Raw genomic sequence first — 22,665 nt, 5'->3', positions numbered from 1 at the left:
CGGAACCCCTCCGTTGGCTTCGCCCGGGTTCCCTCAGCCTCACGGGAACCCGGGGCTTCTTCGGCAGCTTCCGCGGGCTTCTTCCTGCTGCCTGACTGGGCAGCCAATCCGTGCGCGGCAAGGACGGGGGCGCGGCCAATGACGTGGCCGGGCTCCCCCGGACAGCTTCAGGGCCCAGCGCGGCCCTCACTTCACATCGGCGGCCCTCTCCTGGCACCGGGGGCCGCCGCGACGATGCCAAACACGGCGGGAGTTCCTCAATGGCAGCGCCGGGCTGCGGCGGCGAGGACAGCACAATAAGGGGTAGGCTCCCTTCTGTTTAATTATTTCTTTAGCGGCAAGCGCGCCAGAACGAGGGTAGGCTCCTCTAGCTCGATTCCCCTCACAGTGCCCTCAGGCCACACAGCGCGATTCCCCTCAGCAGATGACGCTATTTACAGCGCACTGCTCCTCCCTCTCAGCCCGACAGAATAGAGGCAGTTCAGGGCTTCTAGGGACACGCAGCTCCTCCCAGTCCTTCTCTAGCGCTTCCAAACTATAGCGCTTCCCAGGCAGGACAGTTCAGGTCAGGGCAGCAACAGTCTTGGAATTTACAGCGCTTAGGTAGGCAAACTAGGGCTTCCAAGTAGGCTCCTCACGGAGGGGGGCGAACCGCTCCACAGCCAGCCCCAGGGGCACTCTCCTCACCTCCTGGGGGATTCAAGCCCACAGCATTCCTCCTCCTCTGGGCACCTTTTTCCCTCAGCGCTGGCGTAGTTCGAGGTCCCACGGCGTCAGGGACCTATGAAGAGTCCTCCCTTGTCAGGGGCCCATGGGGACAGCAGCGGGGGGGTTTATAGGGGTGCAGGGCCCAGCTCACAGGCCCATGTGGCGGTAGCACCTCACAGCAGGTCCCCTCCCTTCCTTGTCCCAGCGCTGACTGACTCTCTGGTGACACTTCCCCCTATTTATACCCTCCTCCCAGGCAGTGCCAGGACCTTCTAGAATGTTGGCACATCTAGCCTAAACTGGTTCTAGGGGAGGGGGTGAGCACCCTGGGTGCCAGGCTTTCCCTCCAAAAGCTAGGGGTAGCTGGGTAATATTATCTAGACCGCTGACCTATGGCAGTCCAGTGGCAAAACCCATGGCCATGGCATCCATTTTACATTCAATACATTCCAGTCAGGTACATTTTTAAAATGGGGGATATTTTCTGTACACCATTGGACAACATGTAATTTTACATTTTCAATAAAGTGTCTCACACCACTCATGGCCTATACAGGTTTAATCCCATGGGGGAGACATCCTAGGTAAGGGGGTCAAAAGCGAAAAATTTTGGGGGAAAAATGGCCAAGTCCAACAACCCCTATGTTTGGTGAAGGAAGGATGGGAGAGACCTCTCAAAAAGCCTGATCATGTTAGAGACTGCATTAAGACAGAAGTGCAGAAAATGTTGGAGCTGGGAGTCATTGAGCCCTCAGATAGCCCTTGGGCTAGTCCAGTAGTTCTAGTGCCAAAGCCTCACACCCAGGGTGGTAAGAAAGAGATGAGGTTTTGCGTAGACTACAGAGGCCTCAATGCAGTCACTAAGACGGATGCCCACCCAATACCAAGGGCAGGTGAACTTATAGATAGATTGGCTTCTGCCAACTACTTAAGTACATTTGACCTGACAGCTGGGTATTGGCAAATCAGGTTAGCTGAGGATGCCAAGCCCAAGACAGCATTTTCAACCCCTGGTGGACATTATCAATTTGTGGTAATGCCCTTTGGTCTGAAAAATGCACCTGCCACCTTCCAAAGGCTGGTGAATCAAGTTCTCACTGGGCTGGATGACTTCTGTGCAGCATATCTTGATGATATAGCTGTCTTTAGTTCCACCTGGGAGGATCACCTGGTCCACCTGAGGAAAGTGTTAGAGGCACTGCAAGCAGCAGGTCTCACTATCAAGGCCACAAAGTGCCAGATAGGGCAGACACAGGTTGTATACCTGGGCCACCTTGTAGGTGGAGGCCAGGTTCAGCCACTGGAGAGCAAAATACAGTCCATCAGGGATTGGGCTCCTCCAACCACCCAGACTCCGGTTCGAGCTTTCTTGGGCCTTACTGGTTATTGCAGGAAATTTGTCAGAAATTATGGATCAATTGTGACTCCACTTAATGAACTGACAAATAAAAAGATGCCAAAGAAAGTTCAGTGGACAGCAGGCTGTCAAAAAGCATTCGATGACCTAAAGCAGGCCATGTGCACAGCACCTATCCTAAAGAGTCCAGACTACTCCAAACCATTCATTGTCCAAACAGATGCTTCTGAGTTGGGTGTGGGAGCTGTTCTATCGCAGCTGAATTTTGATGGTCATGACCAGCCCATTGCTTTTATAAGCAGAAGGCTGACCCCTAGAGAGAAAATTTGGTCAGCTATTGAGAGGGAGGCCTTTGCTGTGGTTTGGGCCCTGAAGAAGCTGAGGCCATACTTGTTTGGCACTCACTTCAAGATTCAGACCGACCATAAGCCTCTCTTGTGGCTAAATCAGATGAAGGGTGAAAACCCCAAACTGCTTAGGTGGTCCATTTCCCTACAGGGTATGGATTTTACAGTGGAGCATAGACCTGGCACTGATCATGGCAATGCAGATGGGCTCTCCAGGTATTTCCACTTAGAGCAAGAAGACTCTCCTGGTCAAGGTTAGTTTATTGTCCCAAAGTTTGGGGTGGGGGGGTCATGTAGGAGAGTAGGGTCTGCAATCCTATGATCACCCCAGATTTTTGCTTTTTGCTTCACTGGTTTACGACTTCTCTGGCTGTGGGCCTGCTAATCAGACTCACAGCCTTGCTGTTCTCTCACTAAATTGACACGTGTACCTTAGGTGCATTTACCAATTGGTACTGGGCCACCTTATCAGACCCTGTAACTCAGGGCATAGGTGTACCCAGGGCCTACCAGGGGCTGCAGCATGTATTATGCCACCCCTGGCTGGCCATCTAAATCTGATACAACTGGCTGCACGACAGCTGGGGCAAGGCGGTGTAATCACCCTTTGCTTTAGATATAGTATACCTATATCTAAACCCTAAAATGGACACACAGATTCCTATCAGTCACTCCTATGGCAGGCCTTGACAATCCTGAAGGCAGAGTGCTTGGAATCGTGTGAGATGGTGCTCTGGCATGAGCTGAGCCAGTTTGCAGCTTGCGGAACCAAGTCCTAATAGCTGTTCCATGATAACGCATACCATATACTCTTAAGTGCATTATAATCCTCGCGGTTATATGCCAACTCTGGTATCGCTTTATCAAAACATGTCGAGTAAGGTGTCATACCAATTGGAATACTAACCCCTCGCCAATTCTGGCGACGGGGTTAGCATTCCACCCTTCTAGGGGGACACGACATGTATGTAACTGTGAACCCCGGTTAAAGTTAACTCAAGCCTCAGCCTCAGCATCACAAAATGGATGCTGCCACCACAGACATAAGTCTGACCTCCTGCTGCTGGGAGTCCTTCCAGCGAGGGGGGCTTGGACAAAGGGTTTCCTGTCAGGGGCGGTGCTAGCACCATCCCAGACAGGGTTTTGTGTATCCTGGGTAGGCAGGGCTTTAGAGGAAGGTGACTGCAAGTGGCACCCCAGTGCTCACTATGCATCTGCCGGCTAGAACCAGTTCCAGGGGCACACCAGCCCCTGAGCTGGGGAAAGTCCGGCATGGGAGAGGGGTGTAACCACCCCCCTTCCTGGTCCCACCCATGGGCAGGACCTAGTCGCGTGCCAGCCCCTTTTCATAGTATAAAGATAGGAGCGGGCCCCCTTCCAAATTAGATCATCTTTGAATCCTGAAACTACTTTCTACGAAAGGAACTCTCGACTTCTTCTCAAGATTTCTCCCTTGTGACTAAGGAGTAGTCACCCTGCACCCGCAGGCACCATCTAAGAACACTGCGGTTTGCTGCACGTCCTTCCTCCGGAATCCGACGACCAGCACGACGAGACCCGGCTTCCCTGGCACCTCTGACCTCTACCTACATCGTCAGCTCAGCTGAGATCCGTGGGTGTGACGAGACCTCGAGGGACCGGCCATCTTCGGAACTGCACGACTCTTATCCAGCATGACCACCGAGGGATCCTCGAGTGAGTGCTTTGGGGTTTGAGAAGCCCTGACCCTGAGCAGCTCCAGCACCGAAGTCCAGCCCCCCAGCATCCACCAGATCTGCGTGGGGCCCTTCTGCTCTTTGCTGCTCACCGCGTAGTCCGGCTACTTGCCTGCTGGCTTGTGGCCCTCTTGACGACGCTCCACGACGACAACACCGCTGGTCTGGTTGCTCCAGACTGGCCCTTGCTCCCCTCCAACAGAGGAGCACCCCGGACCCTCCTGGTCCACTCCAGACGCCATTTTAAGTCCACCGCGTGGGCTTGCATTTGCCAAGACTTGTTGCCCCAATCCTGGGTCCAGCGACGTCGACAGCAGATACCATCGTGGGACAGCTCGCACCTCCATCCTGGTCGCCGACAACGCCTCCTGGTCCGTGAGACTGCAGAGCCCAGCGTCGCCCACTCACCTGGTCGAGGTGACTTCATCCGGTGCCATCCTGGTGCCCATCTAATCACTGGCTAGTGATTCAGAACTTGGTCCCCTCTGCTTACAGGTGTCTTCCATCTTCGATCCAGGCTTGGATCCATCCGAATCTCTTCACTGGTCGCCTGCCAGCAACTTCTTCTTTCAGGCTCCATAGACTGCAACGAGGATTCCTGACGTCTTTCCAGACCTATGCATCCGCAGCCCCTGGGCTAGGTAAACTCAGCATTTCGGTGCTCCAGCATAGTCTTGCTATCCAGGGTCCAGATCCTTTTTCGTTTCAGCTCTACCTAGTCGGATTCGTCCGATATCACTAACTTTACGAAATCTAGCATCCATAGACTTTGTCCCGCATCCCGCGTGAGAGTGCACACTCTGCACCCGATCTCCCTAGGCCTCCTGCTAGTAATCTGAAGGTTCAGTAGTCAAGTCCTAGCGATCCCAAAGCCTATTAGCGTAGTACTTACCTGCTAGTAATTTCGCATTCCACTTTTAAAGTATATGGTTTTTCGTGCCCCTCAGGCATTTGTGTAAATTGTGCGACTTTGCGTATTTTCTTAAGAGCTTTGTATTGTGCTTAGCACCCTGTCCTCATAAAGAGTCCAGGGCTGTTGTGTCCTAAATAAATATACTTTATTTTCATAACAACTTGTGTGGTGTCCTTTCACTTGGTGTTCAAGGGGTATATGTGATGGTATAACAGCTGGCTTAACACGCCCTCTAGAGTCTAGCCTAAAGACTGCTCTTGTCCATGCTACTAGGATAGCTGGTCTATGGTTGACTTACAACCAATCATCAATGAGGGTTGTTTGGACTGATACATAGTGATCACTAGAATAGTGAGCACTGCGTGTCAGGCCAACTTCTCACACGCAGCATCAGGGAAACCTGTCCGATCACGTCTAGATCTCAGAGGGCACTGCTGTAAGAAAGTGGCTTTATATACACTGGCCAAAAGTAGGGTACAGTGTGCACAGAGTCCACAGTCCCCAGAGGTTTGGCAGAGGCTAAAGTTATATATAACCTTGCACTCTAAAGTGGTAGCTTGGTCGAGCAGTAAGGCAGTACCAGAGGGCAGTGTAAAGCATTTGTTGTACACACTCAGTCCGCAAATGGTCTCACACACTCAGAAACTGAACTCTAGGCGAATTGTTTTGTATCAAAATATATAGTTGCTTTATTTTAGAACCAACATGGTATCAAAATATACTTTCTCAGAATGAGTTACTTTAGTTAAATACTTTTCAAATAGGCAATAGACTTTTTGATTACAATAGTTACAGTTGTTGCAATAGGCAACACAATTTCAAACACAATGCAACGTTGAACTCAATGGGAATTTCTAGATGAATGCAGTAAGTTATTTTATGGATTACTTTTCTAACCCCAGGACTGGATCCTAGATTCGTTCCTGGGAAATCCCCTGTAAACATTTAAGTAAAAGCGTTTTGGTTACAGTAGTGATTCTTAAGGAATATTATTGTGTTTTACAAGTTGACAGAAACCTTTTCGCATAGAATCACCAATGTTATCCTATGGGAGGAAATTCACTTAGCAGGTAAGTAGTGTTATCGTTATTTTTTCTAACTCGGGTTGGATCCTGGATCCAGCACTGGCGCATCTCCTGTAAACCGTTGAAAGAATGTGTTTAAGTCGTACAGGCGATTTTTAAGGAATATTTGTAGTTTTTGTAAATCAACACTTCTAAACTTTTCAGGTGAAAATCGTACAATGGATTCCTATGGAAGGAAATTCAAGTTACTGGTAAGTACGGTTAGAATTACTTTTCAGGGTCAGTGCTGGGCTAAAAGATGCAGCACTGAGGTCTCTCCTAATAACAGGTGAGTAAATCGGAATTTGTTGTTCTGCTGATTTTAGATGAATATTTTAAAGTTTCAAAACTCCACACTTAAAAGAATTTTCAAGAGAAACCAGTCAATGTTACCCTATGGAAGAAAAGTGAGTTATCAGCTTTTGGGTAAGTATTCGACTGGCAGAGTTAAGGTTCCGGGCACAGTCTCGGGGGGGGGGGGGGGGGGGGGGGGGGGGTCTCCCAGGGTCAGGTAGGTACAGTTGGTACACCCTCAGCGGTGCAGGGGCAGCCGGGTGCAGAGAGAGTTAGGCCCAATGATAGCCTATGGGCGACAGGGGGCCTTTGGTTGGTGGCGGCTGGCAAGCAGGCCACGCGACTGAGGGAGCTGGGCTCCTGGTCACTGGCTCAGGGCAAATGGGGAGGTAGGTTAGGACCAAGGTTGCACTGCCAGGGGCACTCTGGTGGCTGGTAGCAGGGTGCTTTTGAGCCATTGGGCGCTTAATGTTATTCATTGGAGAACTTGGAAGATGAAAAAGGACTGCAAGCTCGGGGATGGAGATTCTTCTGGAGCGACCAACACTTCGAGAGGTAAGTTGGGATCTTGGAGGATAGGTAGGCACCCAGGAGTTGGGCAGTGGGGCGCCGGGTGCAGGGGTGTCTTTTGATGTTCGGAAATCTTACCCTCAGCTAGTCGTGGGTGGAGGGGTCCCTGGTTGTGAGGCTGCAGGCATCGTCAGGGTTGTCAAGGAGGGTCCTTGGGCACTGAATTTCAGGTCACAATCGCTGGGGAGACGTCCTCAGGGTCTTTTTCCACTCGGGCACAGGCCGGGCTCGGCGGGTGCAGAGTAGGCTGGATTTGCAGTTCCTGGTGGGTACCAGGGGTGCTCATGGGAGTCCTAGTCTTTTAGTTGAGCAAGGCAGGCAGGTCCTCCTGGGTTTTCGAGGTTGCTGTCCACAGGAGTCGTTGGAGTTTAACAGGAGCAGGTTCAAGGATCAACAGGCCGTGTCGCCTCTTGTTAGCAGCTGCGCAGCAGGTCGTCCTTCTTCTTGTTCTTCTTTCTTGATTTCAAATCGGGACCTGAGGAAGGAAGGTTCAGGGTGCCCCTAAATACAAAATTTAGTGGCGTTACCGGTAGGGCAAGGGCAGGGACCAATGGGTCCCTGTCCTAGGGTGAGCACACCCCTATCCTGCTCCTCTTCAGTGGGAGGGAGGCAGAAGCCTAGCCCTGATCGGTTAGGGCTCCCCATCTTGAAGATGGTGGTAGCCCGGAGTCGTGCTTCACGTCGCCTCTCTCACCTGAGGGGTGAAGTTGGCACAGGCTGGCACACCCCCTTTCCTCACTAAGGGTTTCCCGCCAGTCTTCCCGCCAGAGTGGGGGTCAGAACTGGTGTGGGCCAGTTGCTCAGTACAGCAAGTGGCCTGGAGAAGCTCACAAAGGTGGCATGCCTTTGAAGCTTGCCCTGCCCATCCTGGGGAGGAGTCCTAGCACCTCGCCCAGGACGTGCATTGTTGCATGCTCAGGAGAGCGGAAGGCTCTCTACCCATGGGTGCAACAACATGTATGCTGTTTGGGTGCCTCTCAGACCAGACGTGGATTGTAGGTTGGGTTCAGGAGGCAACTCGAAGTTGCCCTCTGTCGTGCATTTGACATTAAATCTCACACTGGCATCAGTGGGGGTTTAATGTGCTGAGAAATTTGATACCAAACTTCTCAGTCTTCAGTGTAGCCATTGTGGTGCTGTGGAGTTCGTAATGACACTCTGCACATTTGCCATTGTGCAGAGTTTTGTGGCGCCGCGTGCACAGGAGATAGTGGCTACGCCCTCAGTCATCTGGGCAAATACTCTGTCCAATCACTTTAGGGAGAAAATCAGGGATATCCAAGACTCTTTTCCCAAAAACCTGACGCCTCCCCGGCCCCAGCGGGGGCTTAGTGCGGCGAAGGACCTAGATCACTCCTTCTCGGCCTTCTGCCCCATTGACCTCTTGGCCTCTCGCAAAATCCTTGGGGCGTTGAAATCTGGTTCCCCCAACGATCCTTGTGCGGCTCGGCTGCTGGCTGATCTAGCCGACACTGTTAATTCGGAAGTTAATATTCTGATCAACCAGTCGCTTCGCGAGGCACACGTTCCGCTCGCTTGGAAGCAGGCCCTCTTACTTCCATTTCTTAAGAAGCCCACCATTAACCCCTCGCTTCCCGGTAATTACAGACCCATCTCTCTTTTGCCTAGCTTGGCCAAGGTTTGCGAAAAGGCGGTCACTTTGCAGTTAACCAACTATGTGACGAAGTAGGGCGCGCTACATCCTGTGCAATCGGGGTTCCGGGCCGCCCATAGCACAGAGTCGGCACTGCTGGAGGTGGCTGAGGCTATTAGGGACTGTTTGGATGCCGGCGGGAGAGCAGCTCTGGTGATGCTGGATCTCTCGGCGGGATTCGACACGGTTCCCCACTCTCTCCTCCTTGATCGACTTATTGACATCAGCATTGCAGGTACGGCGTGGAGCTGGCTGCAATCCTTTTTGGAGGATAGGTCACAACAAGTCTGGCTCCCCCCGTTTGCCTCATCCCCCTCCCCTCTCTCCACTGGTGTCCCGCAGGGCTCTTCCCTTTGCCCCCTTTTTTTTAACATCTTTGTGACTCCCCTGGTTTACCTGGCGGAGTCACTGGGGGCTAGGGTGATGGCCTATGCGGACGACAAGCAGTTATTGTTTACCTGGAGAAGGGGTGAGGACTCTGTCAACACGGCTCAGCGCTGTCTTTCCGCGGTGTTTCGCTGGTTGGCCAATGCACAACTCAAGTGCAATGAGGAGAAGTCGGAGGTGCTCTTGTTTGGAGCGTTTCCTGCTGGTTTCAGAACCAGACTGTGGCCCCCGGACTTTCCACCCCCCCAATCAGACAAGGGCCTTGCAAATAACTTGGGGGTCTGGTTTGAGGGCAATTTGAATTTTGCGACGCATGTCAAAAAACTTACAGGGACCTGTTTTGGCATACTTAAAACCCTGCGTAAATTCCTCCCCCTTCTGCCTGTGGAGGCCAAAGAAACAGTAGTCCGGGCATTGATCCTTTCTCGGCTGGATTACTCCAACGCGCTCTTAGTGGAATGTCCAGGCTATCTGATAAAAACATTACAGGTAGTCCAAAATGCGGTTGCTCGTCTCCTTCTGGGTCTTTCTTCCAGGCAGAGCGTGCGGGTCCATCTCCGCCGCCTTCACTGGCTCCCAGTTGAGGCCCGTTTGAAATTTAAAATGCTGGCCATTGTCCATCGGGCCTTGTATGGTTTGGGCCCACTCTATCTGCAGAAGCGCTTTTCTTTCTATATTCCTTCCAGGACTTTGCGGTCCTCGGACCAACTCCTTATCCAGAACCCGCGCTTTTCACGCCATAGGCTAGGTGGCTGCTCTTTCACCCGTAAGGCTGGCGTAGCCTGGAATGAGCTTCCTCTTGCCCTCAGGAGGATTTCGGATCCGGTTATCTTCAAAAAGAACCTAAAAACACTTCTGTTCTGAGCCCATTCTCTTAGAGGCTCTTCCTGTTCAGCTGGTGGTGTGGGGGTTCAGGGTAGCAGCGCCGGGATACTCGCTGAGTAGATGTGCGCTTTAGAAATGCAGTATAACATAACATAACATAACATAACCTCCCAGCACCATGCACTCTTAATGGCATCACTGCACTTACAGTGCCCATGGCCCATGAATGGCCCTGGGTACTGTAGGGGCACAGGGCTCATGCACCTGTGCCCACACCACTGGCATAGTGCACCCAGCTAGAGTGGTGACTGATGTATGCCAGGGCAGTGTGTTTGTGGGCATGGCACACAGGGATGTGTGCCATGTCGACTCTTTGTTTAGTTCTTTACCAGGACACTCAGCCTGCAAAGGCAGTGTGTGTGTCATGGTACAGGTCCCTAAGGATGGCACAATAAGTGCTGTAGCCCCTAGGGCTCTTCTCTGGTCACAAAACCCTGGGTACCAGGGACTGACATGTGGCCAGAGATGCCAATTGGGTTTTATTTTCAACACAGTTTTAGGGAAGGAACACAGGCCCTGGGCACCTGATTGGCAGGAGCCCAGGGCACACTCAGTCAAAGCACTTCAGCAACTCAGCAAAAAGTGGAGGATTACCATGCAAGAAAGATGGCACTTTCTCACAACTGCATATCAATTGCAGTGGTGGCTCACGAATCAGCATTGGGTCAGCAGCAGATCCCTCTCCCTTTCCCAACCGGAGCACGTAGTTGTGACAGAAGCGTCCCTCCAGGGATGGGGCTGCCACATGGGAGAGGCGGAGATCAGAGGCCTCTAGTCTCTGGCGGAGTCCCGGCTCCATATCAACCTTCTGGAGCTCCGGGCGATTCTTCTTGCACTGAAGGCATTCCTCCCCTCTGTCAGGGGAAAGGGGGGAAGGTAGCGCTGGTGTTCATGGACAACACCATCGCCATGTGGTATTGCAACAGACAGGGCGTGGTGGGGTCGTGGACCCTTATGTCAGGAGGCCCTGCGCCTCTGGACATGGCTGGAACGTCACAGCATTTCCTTGACGGTTCAACACCTGGCAGGTTCTTTGAACGCCAGGGTGGACGAACTCAGTCGCCAGTGTCTGATGGATCACGAATGGCGTCTTCACTCGGAGGTGGTGCAAGGTCTCTTTCAACAGTGGGTAGAGCCTTGGTTAGATCTATTCGCCACCGAAGAGAACGAGCAATGTTGTCATTTCTGCACTTTCGAATTTCCAAGGTGGCCCTCGCTCGGCGACGCTTTTCGATGCGAGTGAAGTTGCAGTCTGTTGTATGCCTTTCTGCCTATACCACTTCTGCCCAGAGTTCTGAAGAAGATCTGACGAAGATCTGACGCGACTGGGCCCAAGTCAACCTTGTGGCTTCAGACTGGGCTCGAAGAGTTTGGTATCCTGGGCTACTCAGTATGAGCCTGGATCCCCCGATCTGACTGCCTCTGCGGGAGGATCTTCTGTCGCAGCAGCAGGGGACAGCTCTCCACCCGAACCTGCCCAGCCTCCACCTACAGGTGTGAAGATTAAGCGGCGACAGTTGATTCCATTTCACTTGCCTCCCGAAGTCTGTGATGTCATTCTGGCAGCTAGGCGTCCCTCCACTAAATCGATATACGCCTGCAGGTGGAACAAATTTGTGGCATGGTGCACAGCCAAGACTGTGGATCCCCTTTCTGTGCCTCTTTCTGAGGTCCTTTTGTTTCTTCTTTCTCTGGCCCGGCAGGGCTCTGCTCTGGGCACTATGAAGGGCTACCTTTCGGCCATTTCAGCCTTTCTGAGGCTTCCAGATCAGCCTTCTCTTTTCAAGTCTCCTGTTGTACTGAGATTCTTAAAAGGCATTACGCATACGTTCCCTCCTGTTCCTTTCATAATGCCTCAGTGGGGCTTGAATCTTGTTTTGACCCATCTCATGTGCGCTCCCTTTGAGCCGCTTCACAATTGTCCCTTACGTCTTCTGACTTTGAAAACGGCCTCCCAGGTGGCTATCACCTCTGCCAGGAGAGTGAGTGAGCTTCAGGCTCTTTCTTGTAAGCCTCCTTTTCTGTTGGTTCATCCGGACAAGGTTGTGCTTCGCACTTTTCCTTCCTTCTTGCCAAAGGTTGTCACAGCCTTCCACATCGGGCAGACTGTCACCTTGCCCACTTTCTTTCCGCCTCTGCCTCCTTCCAGAGAGGAGGAGAGGCTCCACCTTCTAGACCCAAAACGTGCACTTTCCTTTTACCTGAATCGCACACAAGCATTCCAGGTGGATGACCAGCGCTTTGTTGGCTACGCAGGCGCCAAGTAGGCCGGACTGTTCACAAGAGGACTATCTCCCGCTGGGTCGTCTTGTGTATCAAGGCCTGTTATTCTATGGGTACAAAGGAACCTCAGGTGGGGCTGCGTACCTATTCTACCAGGGCAACAGCAGCCCCTACGGCATTGGGACGTAGTGTCCCCCTGCTAGACATCTGTCAAGCTGCCACGTGGTCTTCACTGCACACTTTTACACAGCATTATTGCCTTGACAGTCAGGTCCGAATGGACGGCTTCTTTGGCCGCTCTGTTCTCCGTGACTTTCTGGTGTAATCGTATTCGCAGACCCACCACCGGGGTTGGTATTGCTGGGGTATCTATTCTAAGGTAAGGAATCTATCACTAACGTGTCTCTTTCAGATGCACAAGTTACTACTTGTGTAATGATATATCTGTAAGAGACATTAGTTAGTGATGGATTACTTATACCCCCACCCATCCTCCCAATTCTGCGAACTGATTACTGGGGTTACGGTCATCCTTTCGGGCCCTAGTTTCTATGCACCAGTGGTCAGTATCTTACATGACTCGGCGTTCCTGTCATGGAAAGTTGTGTACGGAACTGACGTCAGCGTGCGTGGGCGCTTCTAAGTAGCTCCTGTGAGGTTATCTCGGCAAATACGACGCCCATGACGCACGCGGAGCCGTACGACGATGCCTATCGACGCCTAGGGGTACTGCTGACAAAAGCTTTCCGGATCCAGTCTAACGCCTGGGGATATTTCTAAGGTAAGGAATCTATCACTAACTAATGTCTCTTATAGATATATCGTTACACAAGTAGTAACTTGTGCCTTAAGTATTATAGGCAAAAACAACAATTGATGGACAGAATACAGAACAATGTCATACATTCACCCCAGTACAGAGATCTGGGCCCAAATCCATCGTTTTTTTGCACTCCACACCACCCCAGTTCAGGCATGGCCTTATGCAAATCAGCCTTGACCCTGTGCCTCATGGGAACAGTCCAGCCCGAACTGCCAAGCCATGTCTTCCCTGGACCATAATCAAGCATCCTAGGACCAGTTTCTGGCTATCAGCCGTCTTCATCCAGGATAGCTTGACTCCAGTGGTGTGCAGATATGCCCATACCTGTGATATAGTGCACCCTGCCTTAGGTCTGTAAGGCCTGCTAAAGGGGTGACTTACCTATACCTTAGGCAGTGCTGCTTTGACATGGCACACAGGCAGTGTGCTATGTCAACTGTGTTGTTTTGTCTGCACCAGGGCATGCAGGCTGCAGTGGAAGTTTGCATGGCTGTGGTGAGGGGTCTTTAGGAAACCCACTTCAGTCCTAATGCTCTAGGTACCTAGGTACCATTACTAGGGACTTTCCGGGGGCCTGAAGTTTCCAAGTGTGGAACAGTTTTAGGGAAGAAGCACTGACACAGGGGACTCGGTTGTCAAGGACCCTGTGCACTACAATCAAAACCACATACTTTTCCAGGCAAAAAGTGGGGGATAACCATGCAAAAGAGGCCGTTTCTCACATGTCTTCTAGACTTTCCCCAGTAAAAATTGTAATTTAGGGTTTTTGCTGTTTGAACATTTAGAAGTACATGTTCCACTTTTTAATATAACACACACTGCTTTAGAGCTTGTTAGTCCTGCCGTAGGGGTGACTTACATACACTCAAAAGGGAATTCTGGGCTTTGCCATTACTTTAAATTTTAAAGTCGAGTTAGCAGTTTAAAGCTGACCTTCTAGTCCTCATTGGCAATCTGGGAGCTTGGTTTTACCTTGTCCCACTCAGGGTGGTACAACAAGAGCTGCAGTCCCTAGCTAACGTACAGGCCCTGGGTACCCCTAGAAGAATATACTAGGGACTTACAGTTCTGTTAGGCTATGCCAATTCGCAATTAAACATGTACCATTGTAAGGGCCGAAGCACATGCACAGAGTCCTCCTTAGCTGGGTTCAGGGCATTTTAGAGCCGTGACACCAGTACCCAGTAATCCGAATGGGAACAAAAATTGCGGGTAAACCTGAAAAAGCCTGTTTCTTTACAGTTTTCTACTGCAAAGACTGACAGTGGAACTCATAATAGAACATTAGAGGTGTGTAAAGAGTCCGCTTTCCTACATACAGTTTCTAAAATGAAACTTTAGATCAGATAGTATTTACACATCAGTTGAGTTGGAAGTGTCTTCTTTGGCAGTCTCTTCTCCATCTTTTTGAGAATGACGTGTTTGTAAAGATAAGGGGCCGGTGATGATGTCCTTGTCTCCTTGCTCATTTCTCTACTAATGTTGTTCGTGTATGTGCTGCAGCCTCCCGACTACTATGACAACAACACGTCGATGAGCATGTCCCACGATGCCTCCATGTACCAGGATGAAGACAACTTGTCGTCCGGAGACACTCCCACAAACACACCGGAGAAACGGCGTGCGCTGAGACATATGGTAAGCTAAATACAGGGGCTGAATCGAAACCAGGCTTTCCAGAGGAGCAGGAGAGGCCGACACGTTTGGCTGTTTGGAACATACTTGTGGGCGTGCTTTGTAGATGGATTGGGACTGACAGAGGTAATACCTGCACGAGTCAGTGTGGGCTTTAGAGGGTTGTTAGGGATAGAGAACCTACTTTGTAGGCTATAATGTACTCACTGACTGATGGATGTTTATAAATCCGTGCTCTTGGAACGGTTTGGTAAGCAATTTTCACCCTCGGTTTACTCTGCTCCGAGTTCAATCAATAGCAGTCTGTTGTTTAGTCGTTCTGTTCTATGTGTGTTCCACCTCTCATGTGGCAAGGGTTATCTTATACAATTAACACATGAGAACCCCATCTTGATCTGTGAACAGTACATAGGATCAGATAGTCCCATACTTTGTGATGTCGCAAGAATGCTAGAATCTGTTGAGCCATCTGTCTTGTGCTTCTTCATATCCCTGCTTATGAAAACTGCCCAGAACACCATTGAAACCCCCCTCGTCCGCCGATTGTGGGGCTGTTTCAAGTCAAGATCATAAGTAGTCCGGATCTGATCGGAACTGTGCTCTTACGTTAATGCATGATAATGTAGTCAAGCCCAGGATCATGAGCATTTTGGATAAAGATTATGGCTCGGGTCCTTAGTGTGGCAGGGCCTGGATGCTGAAGGGCACAGATTGAGACTGCTGTGAAGGATTCTCAGATAGAGGGGTCTCTTTAGTCTCAATGTTCTAATGACGACACTGGGTGACTTAGCAGGAGAACAACCCTGTGGGAGTATGGGACAGAGGAAGCGTCTAGATTCCAATAGCCAGAATCTAGATCGAGGTATTCTCCATCATTTCAGCGTTCATATATCATTCCCCGTTTTCGAGATTGGAGTCACACTGTAATCTATGGGAATCTCCCCCTCTACTGGCGACCCGCCCTGTCAATTTCTCTCATCTGCCACTAAACATAAAGCGCAGAAACACATTTGAAAATGACACTCTTGAGGAAAAACAAAAATCAAAAACAATAAACCCAAACATGTGACTATCTAAAAATGCAGAGTTTTGTAATGTAGCCAGCTGTCGCTGTGGCACTGCGCAAACACAAGTCCAAATCCACACCGCTGACCAACAATGTTAGAACTGGCTATTTCTGGTAGGCTAAGGCTGACGCCAAAGCTAGGCAGAAACCACCAGTCTAGTCCGGGCAAGAGAGTCACACGCCAAGATAACACCTGCTCACCCCCTGGTAGCTTGGCACGAGCAGTAAGGCTAAACTCGGAGGCAATGTGTAAAGCATTTGCATCAGCACACAACAGCAACAACATACTAGGCACACCACAAAAGGAACTCCACACAAGGTTATTACAAAACCTAAAAGTAGCAGGTGCCCACTACTTGCTGGGCACCTGAGAACACTCACAAGGGCCTAAACGCTGCAGCTGGCACTAAGTGCTGCGCAGCTGTGACTGGCCGGGCAACTCTGTGCCATTTCTGTCCCTCTCAGGGACTCACTCTCCATCTTGCGCCTAAACGGTGCAGCTGCCCACTAACTGCTGGGCAGCTGGAGATCAACAAAACTTCGCCAGGGCCCTCACTGACCCTTAGGAGCAAACTGCGCCACTGCTGGAGCCACACAGGCTCTGAACTGCGCACGTTGGAGCCACACAGGCTCTGAACTGCGCACGTTGGAGCCACACAGGCTCTTAAACAATTATAGGCCCCTAAAGCCCTCGAGGCTCTTAACAAATCCCTCGCAGGCAGGAGGGAGCGGGCACCGGCAATGTGCCCCGTCGCCCCCTCTAATTATTATGGCCCCCGTAGCCCCCTCTTGGGCTCTTCCACACATGGGCCTCTTAGCTCGAATTAACCAATTTGCCCCCTGAGCCTCAGAGGCTATCTAAACAATTATGCCCCCACTTTGGAGCCTTGCAGGGCTCAAAACGGATGCCACAGAGCATCTCTGGGCTCTAAATTGTGAGTGTCCCCGTGATCGCTGGAGCGGCCCTCTGCCAACTGGGGCTGCTCTGAGAACAAAGATTAAGACACCCCCTCATTTACCCGGAACTCGCTGGTGCTGCACTTCGGTCTCCCGGCTCCTCTCCAGCAGCTCAGACTCCACCAGCCAGACCGGGGCTCTCCTCTCTCCTCCACCGGGGCTCCCGCTTGGACATGGGAGCCCCGCAACTCTTGCGAACTCCTTTCGGCGCGGGCTCCCCGAGGCGGCATTACCCGGGCCCCCTCCTGGGACCCGGGACTCTCCTGGCCACGCGGGACAAATCCCTCCATGCCGCCGCCGCCATGCTTCGTCTTCCCTTCGGGCTGGGGGCGGGACTTCTGGACGGTCGCGCCAGAATTGGGCGGCCGGCCAACCACTTCCGGGTCGCTGCGGGCAGCGCAGCGGCCCCGCTTAGGCAGGCAGGCAGGGAATCACTTCACCGAGGGGTGGGCTCCCTCGATAATGAATATAAAAATAAAAGCGCTATAAAGCTGTGGGGCAAATGCAGCGCTAGAAACACGAATAAAGCGCTCAGGAACCACACAGCCCACCCAAAACAAAGCGCTCCCAAGCGCGAATGGTAGGACACAGCGCTCCACAGCGTCAGGACAAAGAACAAGCGCTCCCAGGCGCTCAGGGAAGTCCACAGTCCAGCAAAAGAAGGTCTCTTGATAAAAATAAAGGCTCTCCAGCGCTGGGGGAGAATATAAAGCGCTTCAAAGTGCTATATGCCAAAACAGAGCAGCAAAGTCCTTCAGCAGTCCAGGACCCAAGCAGTCCAGGACATAAGGGGGAGTACCACAGCTCCCAGAACAGGAAAGTCCATCAGGTGTCCAGGGGCTGGGCAGGGCCCAGGGATTCCCCTGGGCCCAAGCAGCAGCACGCCCCTGGCAGATTCAAGTTAGCAACAAGAACAAATTGGAAGGGGACACAGCCCCTTCTTATACAGAAAAAAAGTCTTTGAAGTCTTTGTGCAGGCAGTGTGAGAACCAGCTAGAACTGGTTATTATTATTATTACTATTAAAACAGTTTTGTATAGCGCGGGTTACCCTGGAGCATCCCAGCGCTTCACCAAACAGAGTAACAATAAAGACAGAATAGAGGCACAGGAGTTTAGCAGAAGAGGAAAGTTTTCAGTTGTTTACGAAAACGTAAGAGACATGGCTCCGAGCGTAAACCTAGGGGGAATGAGTTCCAAAGGGTTGCAACATTTACGGAGAATCTCCTCCCTCCTGATCGGGCCTTTTTGACCCTGGGGACCACAATAAGATGTTGTTGGTCAGAGCGTAAAGTTCTACTGGCTTTATACGGGGTCCCCATCTTTTGAAGGGCGGGAGGGCCTTTGCCTTGCAAGATTTTGTGCACAAGGCAGAGGGATTTAAATTTCACCCTTTCTCGCACTGGCAACCAGTGTAACGCCTTCAGTGCTGGTTTAGCCGATCGTGACATGGGAATGTTATGAAGCATTCGTGCCGCCGCATTCTGAACTTGTTGAAGTTTGTTCAGAGTGATCTCAGGGGCCCCCAGGTAGATTGCATTGCTGAAATCTAATCTGGATATGATCAGTCTCTGGATTAAGAGCTTCCGAGATAGAAAAGGGATCAGGGGCAGCACTTTACGCACCGATCGGAGGAGGCCAAAACAGACACCAGCTAGTTTGGAGGCCTGGGTCCTAAAGGAGAGATCTTGCTCCAACCAAACACCCAGGCTCTTGATCTCGACCTTGGGTTTGGGAGGGGATCACAGGCAGCTGGGCCAAGCCGAGCAGGGGAGTGAGGGATTTTTCAATCCCATCAGCATTATCTCCGTTTTTGAACCATTCAGCTTTAGTGCTGAATCCCCCATCCAAGAGTGGACTTTGGAAAGGCAGGAATGTAACACCTGGGAATTATCCGTGGCTTGTGAGAGGGCGAACACCAGCTGGGTGTCGTCGGCATAGCTCACGATCTTGATGTTAAATGGAGCCAACACATCCTCCAGGGGGGCCATGTACACATTAAATAATGTGGGACTCAAGGAGGAGCCCTGAGGCACACCACAGTGGAGGTGGGTGGATGCCGATCGTGCACCCCCTCCCAATCCTGGAAGGGTCCGTTCGCTGAGGAATGACCTCAGCCATTTCAGCGCTGTCCCCCTCACTCCGGCATCTGACAGTCGCTGGAGTAACACTCGTTGGTTGACAGTGTAGAACGCTGCACTAAGGTCCAGGAGGATCGCTGCCACTGATCCTCCTGAATCCAAAATGCAGCGTGCCTCCTCCGTGACTGCCAGCAAGGCGGTGTCAGTGCCTTGGCCCGGGCGAAAGCCTGTTTGGGAGCTTCTCAGCACACCGTTGGACTCAAGGAAATTGGATAGCTGGAGATTAACCAATTTTTGTCAGTGACTTTACTTAGTCCCGGGAGTAGCGAGAAGGCCCTGTAGTTTGCCATGTCTAGGGGGTCTAGGCTAGGTTTTTTTAGGAGGGCTTTTATTATTGCACCCTTCCAATTGGGTGGGACTACACCCGCGCCTAATGAGGCATTGATTACCTCGGTAATGGGCTCCACAATGGAAGGGGCAACCAGTTTGAGAATCGTCATGGGAACAACGTCCCGGAGAGAGCCACTCTTGATGGACAATAGAACTTTAAGGGCTTCATCCTTAGTGACTGGTCCAAAGGAGTCCAGGGTCCTCTGAAGTAAACCCTCATCCTCCAGGGGCACAGTGTAGTGGCGGCTTCAAATGAAAGTCGGAGCCGTCACGTGAGTGAACAGAAATGTTTATTCAGAACAAGTACAAAGACCTGCGACCTCAGCCACAGCCTCTCGGTAACGCTGTCACGCCTCAGTGTCCCCGGCGCTCGCCTTGGAACGCTGGTCGCGGTGACATTCTAAGTGATGTCACCGCGAGCAGCACCATCACACGCGGAGCCGCCGGGGGGAACAAAGAGGGAGATACCACACATCCCCATTCCCTGCGGAAATAGAAAACATTAGATAAAGCAATGTGCAGAAACCAGAAATAGGTTAAGACCTTACATTAGGTAGAATGGCAATAGTTACATCATTACATATTGGTCAAAACGCCTGGGAGGTCTGGTCACTCTCCTGTTGGGCCTGTGGCCCGGATGAGAAACATCTGACGGTCTCCTGACAGTGAAACCACTATCCCCCCTAGGACCACTCTCCCCCCCCCCCCCCCCTTGCACCTTCTGGGACCTCTACTGGAGGGTGGTACTTTACATCTCTCCCTAGGTTCCATATTTTCCCTTCTTGGGTTTTGACTGCATTCTTGAAAAGTTTAGTGATTTTCGTGGGACTGCTGGACTCTGACCAGCTTGCCTTCCCTGTGGGAGCTTTGATCTTGATATTGTCACCTACTTTGAACTCAACCTCCCGTGTGGCCTTGCGTTGGTCGTAACCTTCCTTCCTCACCTTCATGGCTTGTTCATGTTTCCTCAGGCTATCCTTTTCTTTAGTTCGGTCCGACCACCCCTTTTGCCATTCCATCCACCCCGGGGTAAGCTTAGTGTTGGGTGTCCTTGCGCGGAGCAATTCGAACGGGGTGACGCCCGTCGTCTGATGCGGCGTGAACCGGTACGCTTCCAGGCGCCTCCACACCTCTTCTTTCCAACTTATGCCACTGGCTTTGGCCAGCTGGATGCTCTCCTTGATGGTTTTATTAAAACGTTCGACCATGCCATTGGTTTCTGGGTGGTATAATGCGCATCGCTTGTGTCTGATGCCTTTTTCTTCTAGGAAGTCTTCCATCTCTTTCAAGCATAGTTGCACTCCGTTGTCAGTGAGGATGTTGCTTGGGAGCCTCTCTCGGATGAATACCTCCTGTAAGAATCCGATGACAGTCTTGGTCGTGACTTCACTGACGAGTTTTATCTCTGGCCACCGAGAATACAAATCTACGAGCACTAAAATGTAAGGTGTCCGCAGCTCCCCAGTCATTGGGCCCACGATGTCCAAAGCCAGCTCGTCCCAAGGTCCTGACGGGGGCGGCCTACATACCATGGGTGGTGTCTGTTGCTTCAAGACCTTGTCACTATTGCAGCACGGGATGCACTCCCTGATTCTCCTTTCGGTGACCAGGTCCATGTTCGGCCACCAGTAGCTCTCCCTGAGCCTTTGCTTGGTTTTGGTGATACCCAAGTGCCCTTCGTGAGCTATCTCGATCAGGTTGTCTCTCACAGACGCTGGTGGCACGAGCCTTGTTCCCCTGAACAGGCATCCGTCAACAATAGTCAACTCGTCCTTGACGGCCATGAAAGGCTGTAGGTCTTCATCTCGTTTGTCACTGTGCTTCCAACCATCCCTCACTCTTCTGCAAATTTCTTCCATCGTCTTGTCCTCTTCCTGTGCCTTTCTCCACGTTTCTTCACCCAACGACTTCTGAATGGTGCAGACATTCTCAACCATGTATCCCTCTTCTTCCTCATCAGTTTTTTCTCGCATTTCACTTGCTTCTACACCGCTGACGAGTCTGGACAGGCAGTCAGCTGCAAGGTTTTGCGTTCCTGGGACGTACTCGACATGGAATGTGTACTCCTGGAGACTGACCACCCAACGCCTTATCCTGCTGGAGATGGCATCCAAACCCTTTTTGCTGAACACTTCTACCAACGGTTTGTGGTCGGTTCGGAGGGTGAACTGCGTACCCCACAGGAAGTCTGAATTTTCCTACAGCCCATGATACCGCCAATGCCTCTTTTTCGATAACTGAGTAGTTGTTCTCAGACTTCTGGAGTGACCTCGAGGCGAAGGCTACAGTCTCTTCTCCTTCCTCGCCTTTCTGGGTGAGTACAGCTCCCAACCCTTTTGCACTTGCATCAGTGGTGAGGATCGTTGCCCGGCCGGGCAGGTACGACTTCAAACTAGGGGCTTCTGCAAGAGCTCTCCTTACATCCTCGAACTCGCTCTGGCATTCCTGGCTCCATTTGAACTCGTTATCTTTTTTTTAGCAGTAGCCTGATGGCGTAAGTCCTGCCTGCCAAGTTTTTTATGAACTCTCCATAGAACTCCAACATCCCCATGAACGATTTGATCTCGTCTTTGCTTTTGGGGGGTGACAGGTTCACGATGGTGTTTTGCAGTTCTGCCTTAGGACGTATGCCTTCTGTCGTTATCTTGTGACCCAGGAAATCCAACTCAGCACAACTGAAGACACATTTGTTCTTCTTTACGGTAAGGCCTTGGGACAAGAACCTCCTCAGCACACATCTCAGTCTCTCATCATGCTCAACTTGGTTCTTAGCGAAGACAAGCACGTCATCCTGGTAACACATGACGCCTGGGATGCCTTTCAGGATGTTGCCCATGATTCTTTGGAACACGGCAGCCGCCGAGACCAAACCGAACGGCATCCTTTTAAACTTGTAAGCGCCCATGGGTGTCACAAAAGCAGTGAGTTCCTGAGATTCCTCATGAAGTTTTATCTGGAAATAGGCCGAGGTGAGATCAAGGGTGGAGAACACCTTGGCACCCTCTAGCATGCTCATCATCTGAGTGATGTTCGGCAAGGGGTATCGGTCAACGACGACCTCTTTATTGAGGGCCCTCAAATCAATGCAGAGCCGGACTGACCCATCCTTCTTCTTCGCTGCCACGATGGGCGCCAACCATTCGGTCGCTTCCACAGGTTCAATGACTCCAGCCTTACACAGTTTCTCCAATTCGGATCTGACCTCTTCCTGAATTGCTATGGGAAGTCTTCTAACTTTTGCCACAACAGGCTTGGCATTCATCTTCAATTTTATTTTGTGACAGTAGTTCTTCAAACACCCAAGCCCTTCCCTAAACACCTCTTCAAATTCTTTGGTGATGTCTGACTCACACTCTCGTATCTCCTGTATCAAAATCTGGGGATTGCTGTTAGGATTGAGATACACACCCAAACCCTTCTGAGCTTGCCACCCCAAAATGTTGTCTCCTACAGTGGATACATATACTTTAGACACAGTAGTCCTGTTCCTGTACTCAATTTTGCTCAGAAAGTACCCTTTCATGGAGATGGGGCGCCCCGCATACCCTCCTGGCCTCAGGTCTAACCTCTTCAAGATTATCTTTCCTTTGGACACAC

At 51.3% G+C, this 22,665-nt stretch overlaps 1 protein-coding gene across 3 annotated transcripts in view; it reads left to right on the top strand.

Annotated features, from left to right (window-relative positions):
* The window catches only part of LOC147663817 (transcription initiation factor TFIID subunit 1-like), a 382,030-nt gene that overhangs the window by 268,372 nt on the left and 90,993 nt on the right, over nt 1-22,665 (top strand). For all 3 annotated transcript variants that reach the window (XM_086950182.1, XM_086950180.1, XM_086950181.1), the window contains exon 36: nt 14,444-14,578. In XM_086950182.1, the coding sequence (XP_086806308.1) occupies nt 14,444-14,578 (135 nt within the window). The remainder of the gene's footprint in view (nt 1-14,443; nt 14,579-22,665) is intronic.

Source organism: Lissotriton vulgaris, unplaced genomic scaffold (assembly GCF_964263255.1).
Source record: "Lissotriton vulgaris unplaced genomic scaffold, aLisVul1.2 SCAFFOLD_220, whole genome shotgun sequence".
NCBI classification, from domain to species: domain Eukaryota; kingdom Metazoa; phylum Chordata; class Amphibia; order Caudata; family Salamandridae; genus Lissotriton; species Lissotriton vulgaris.
Note: the sequence above shows the minus strand (reverse complement) of the source record. Positions and strands in the feature narration are given on the sequence as shown.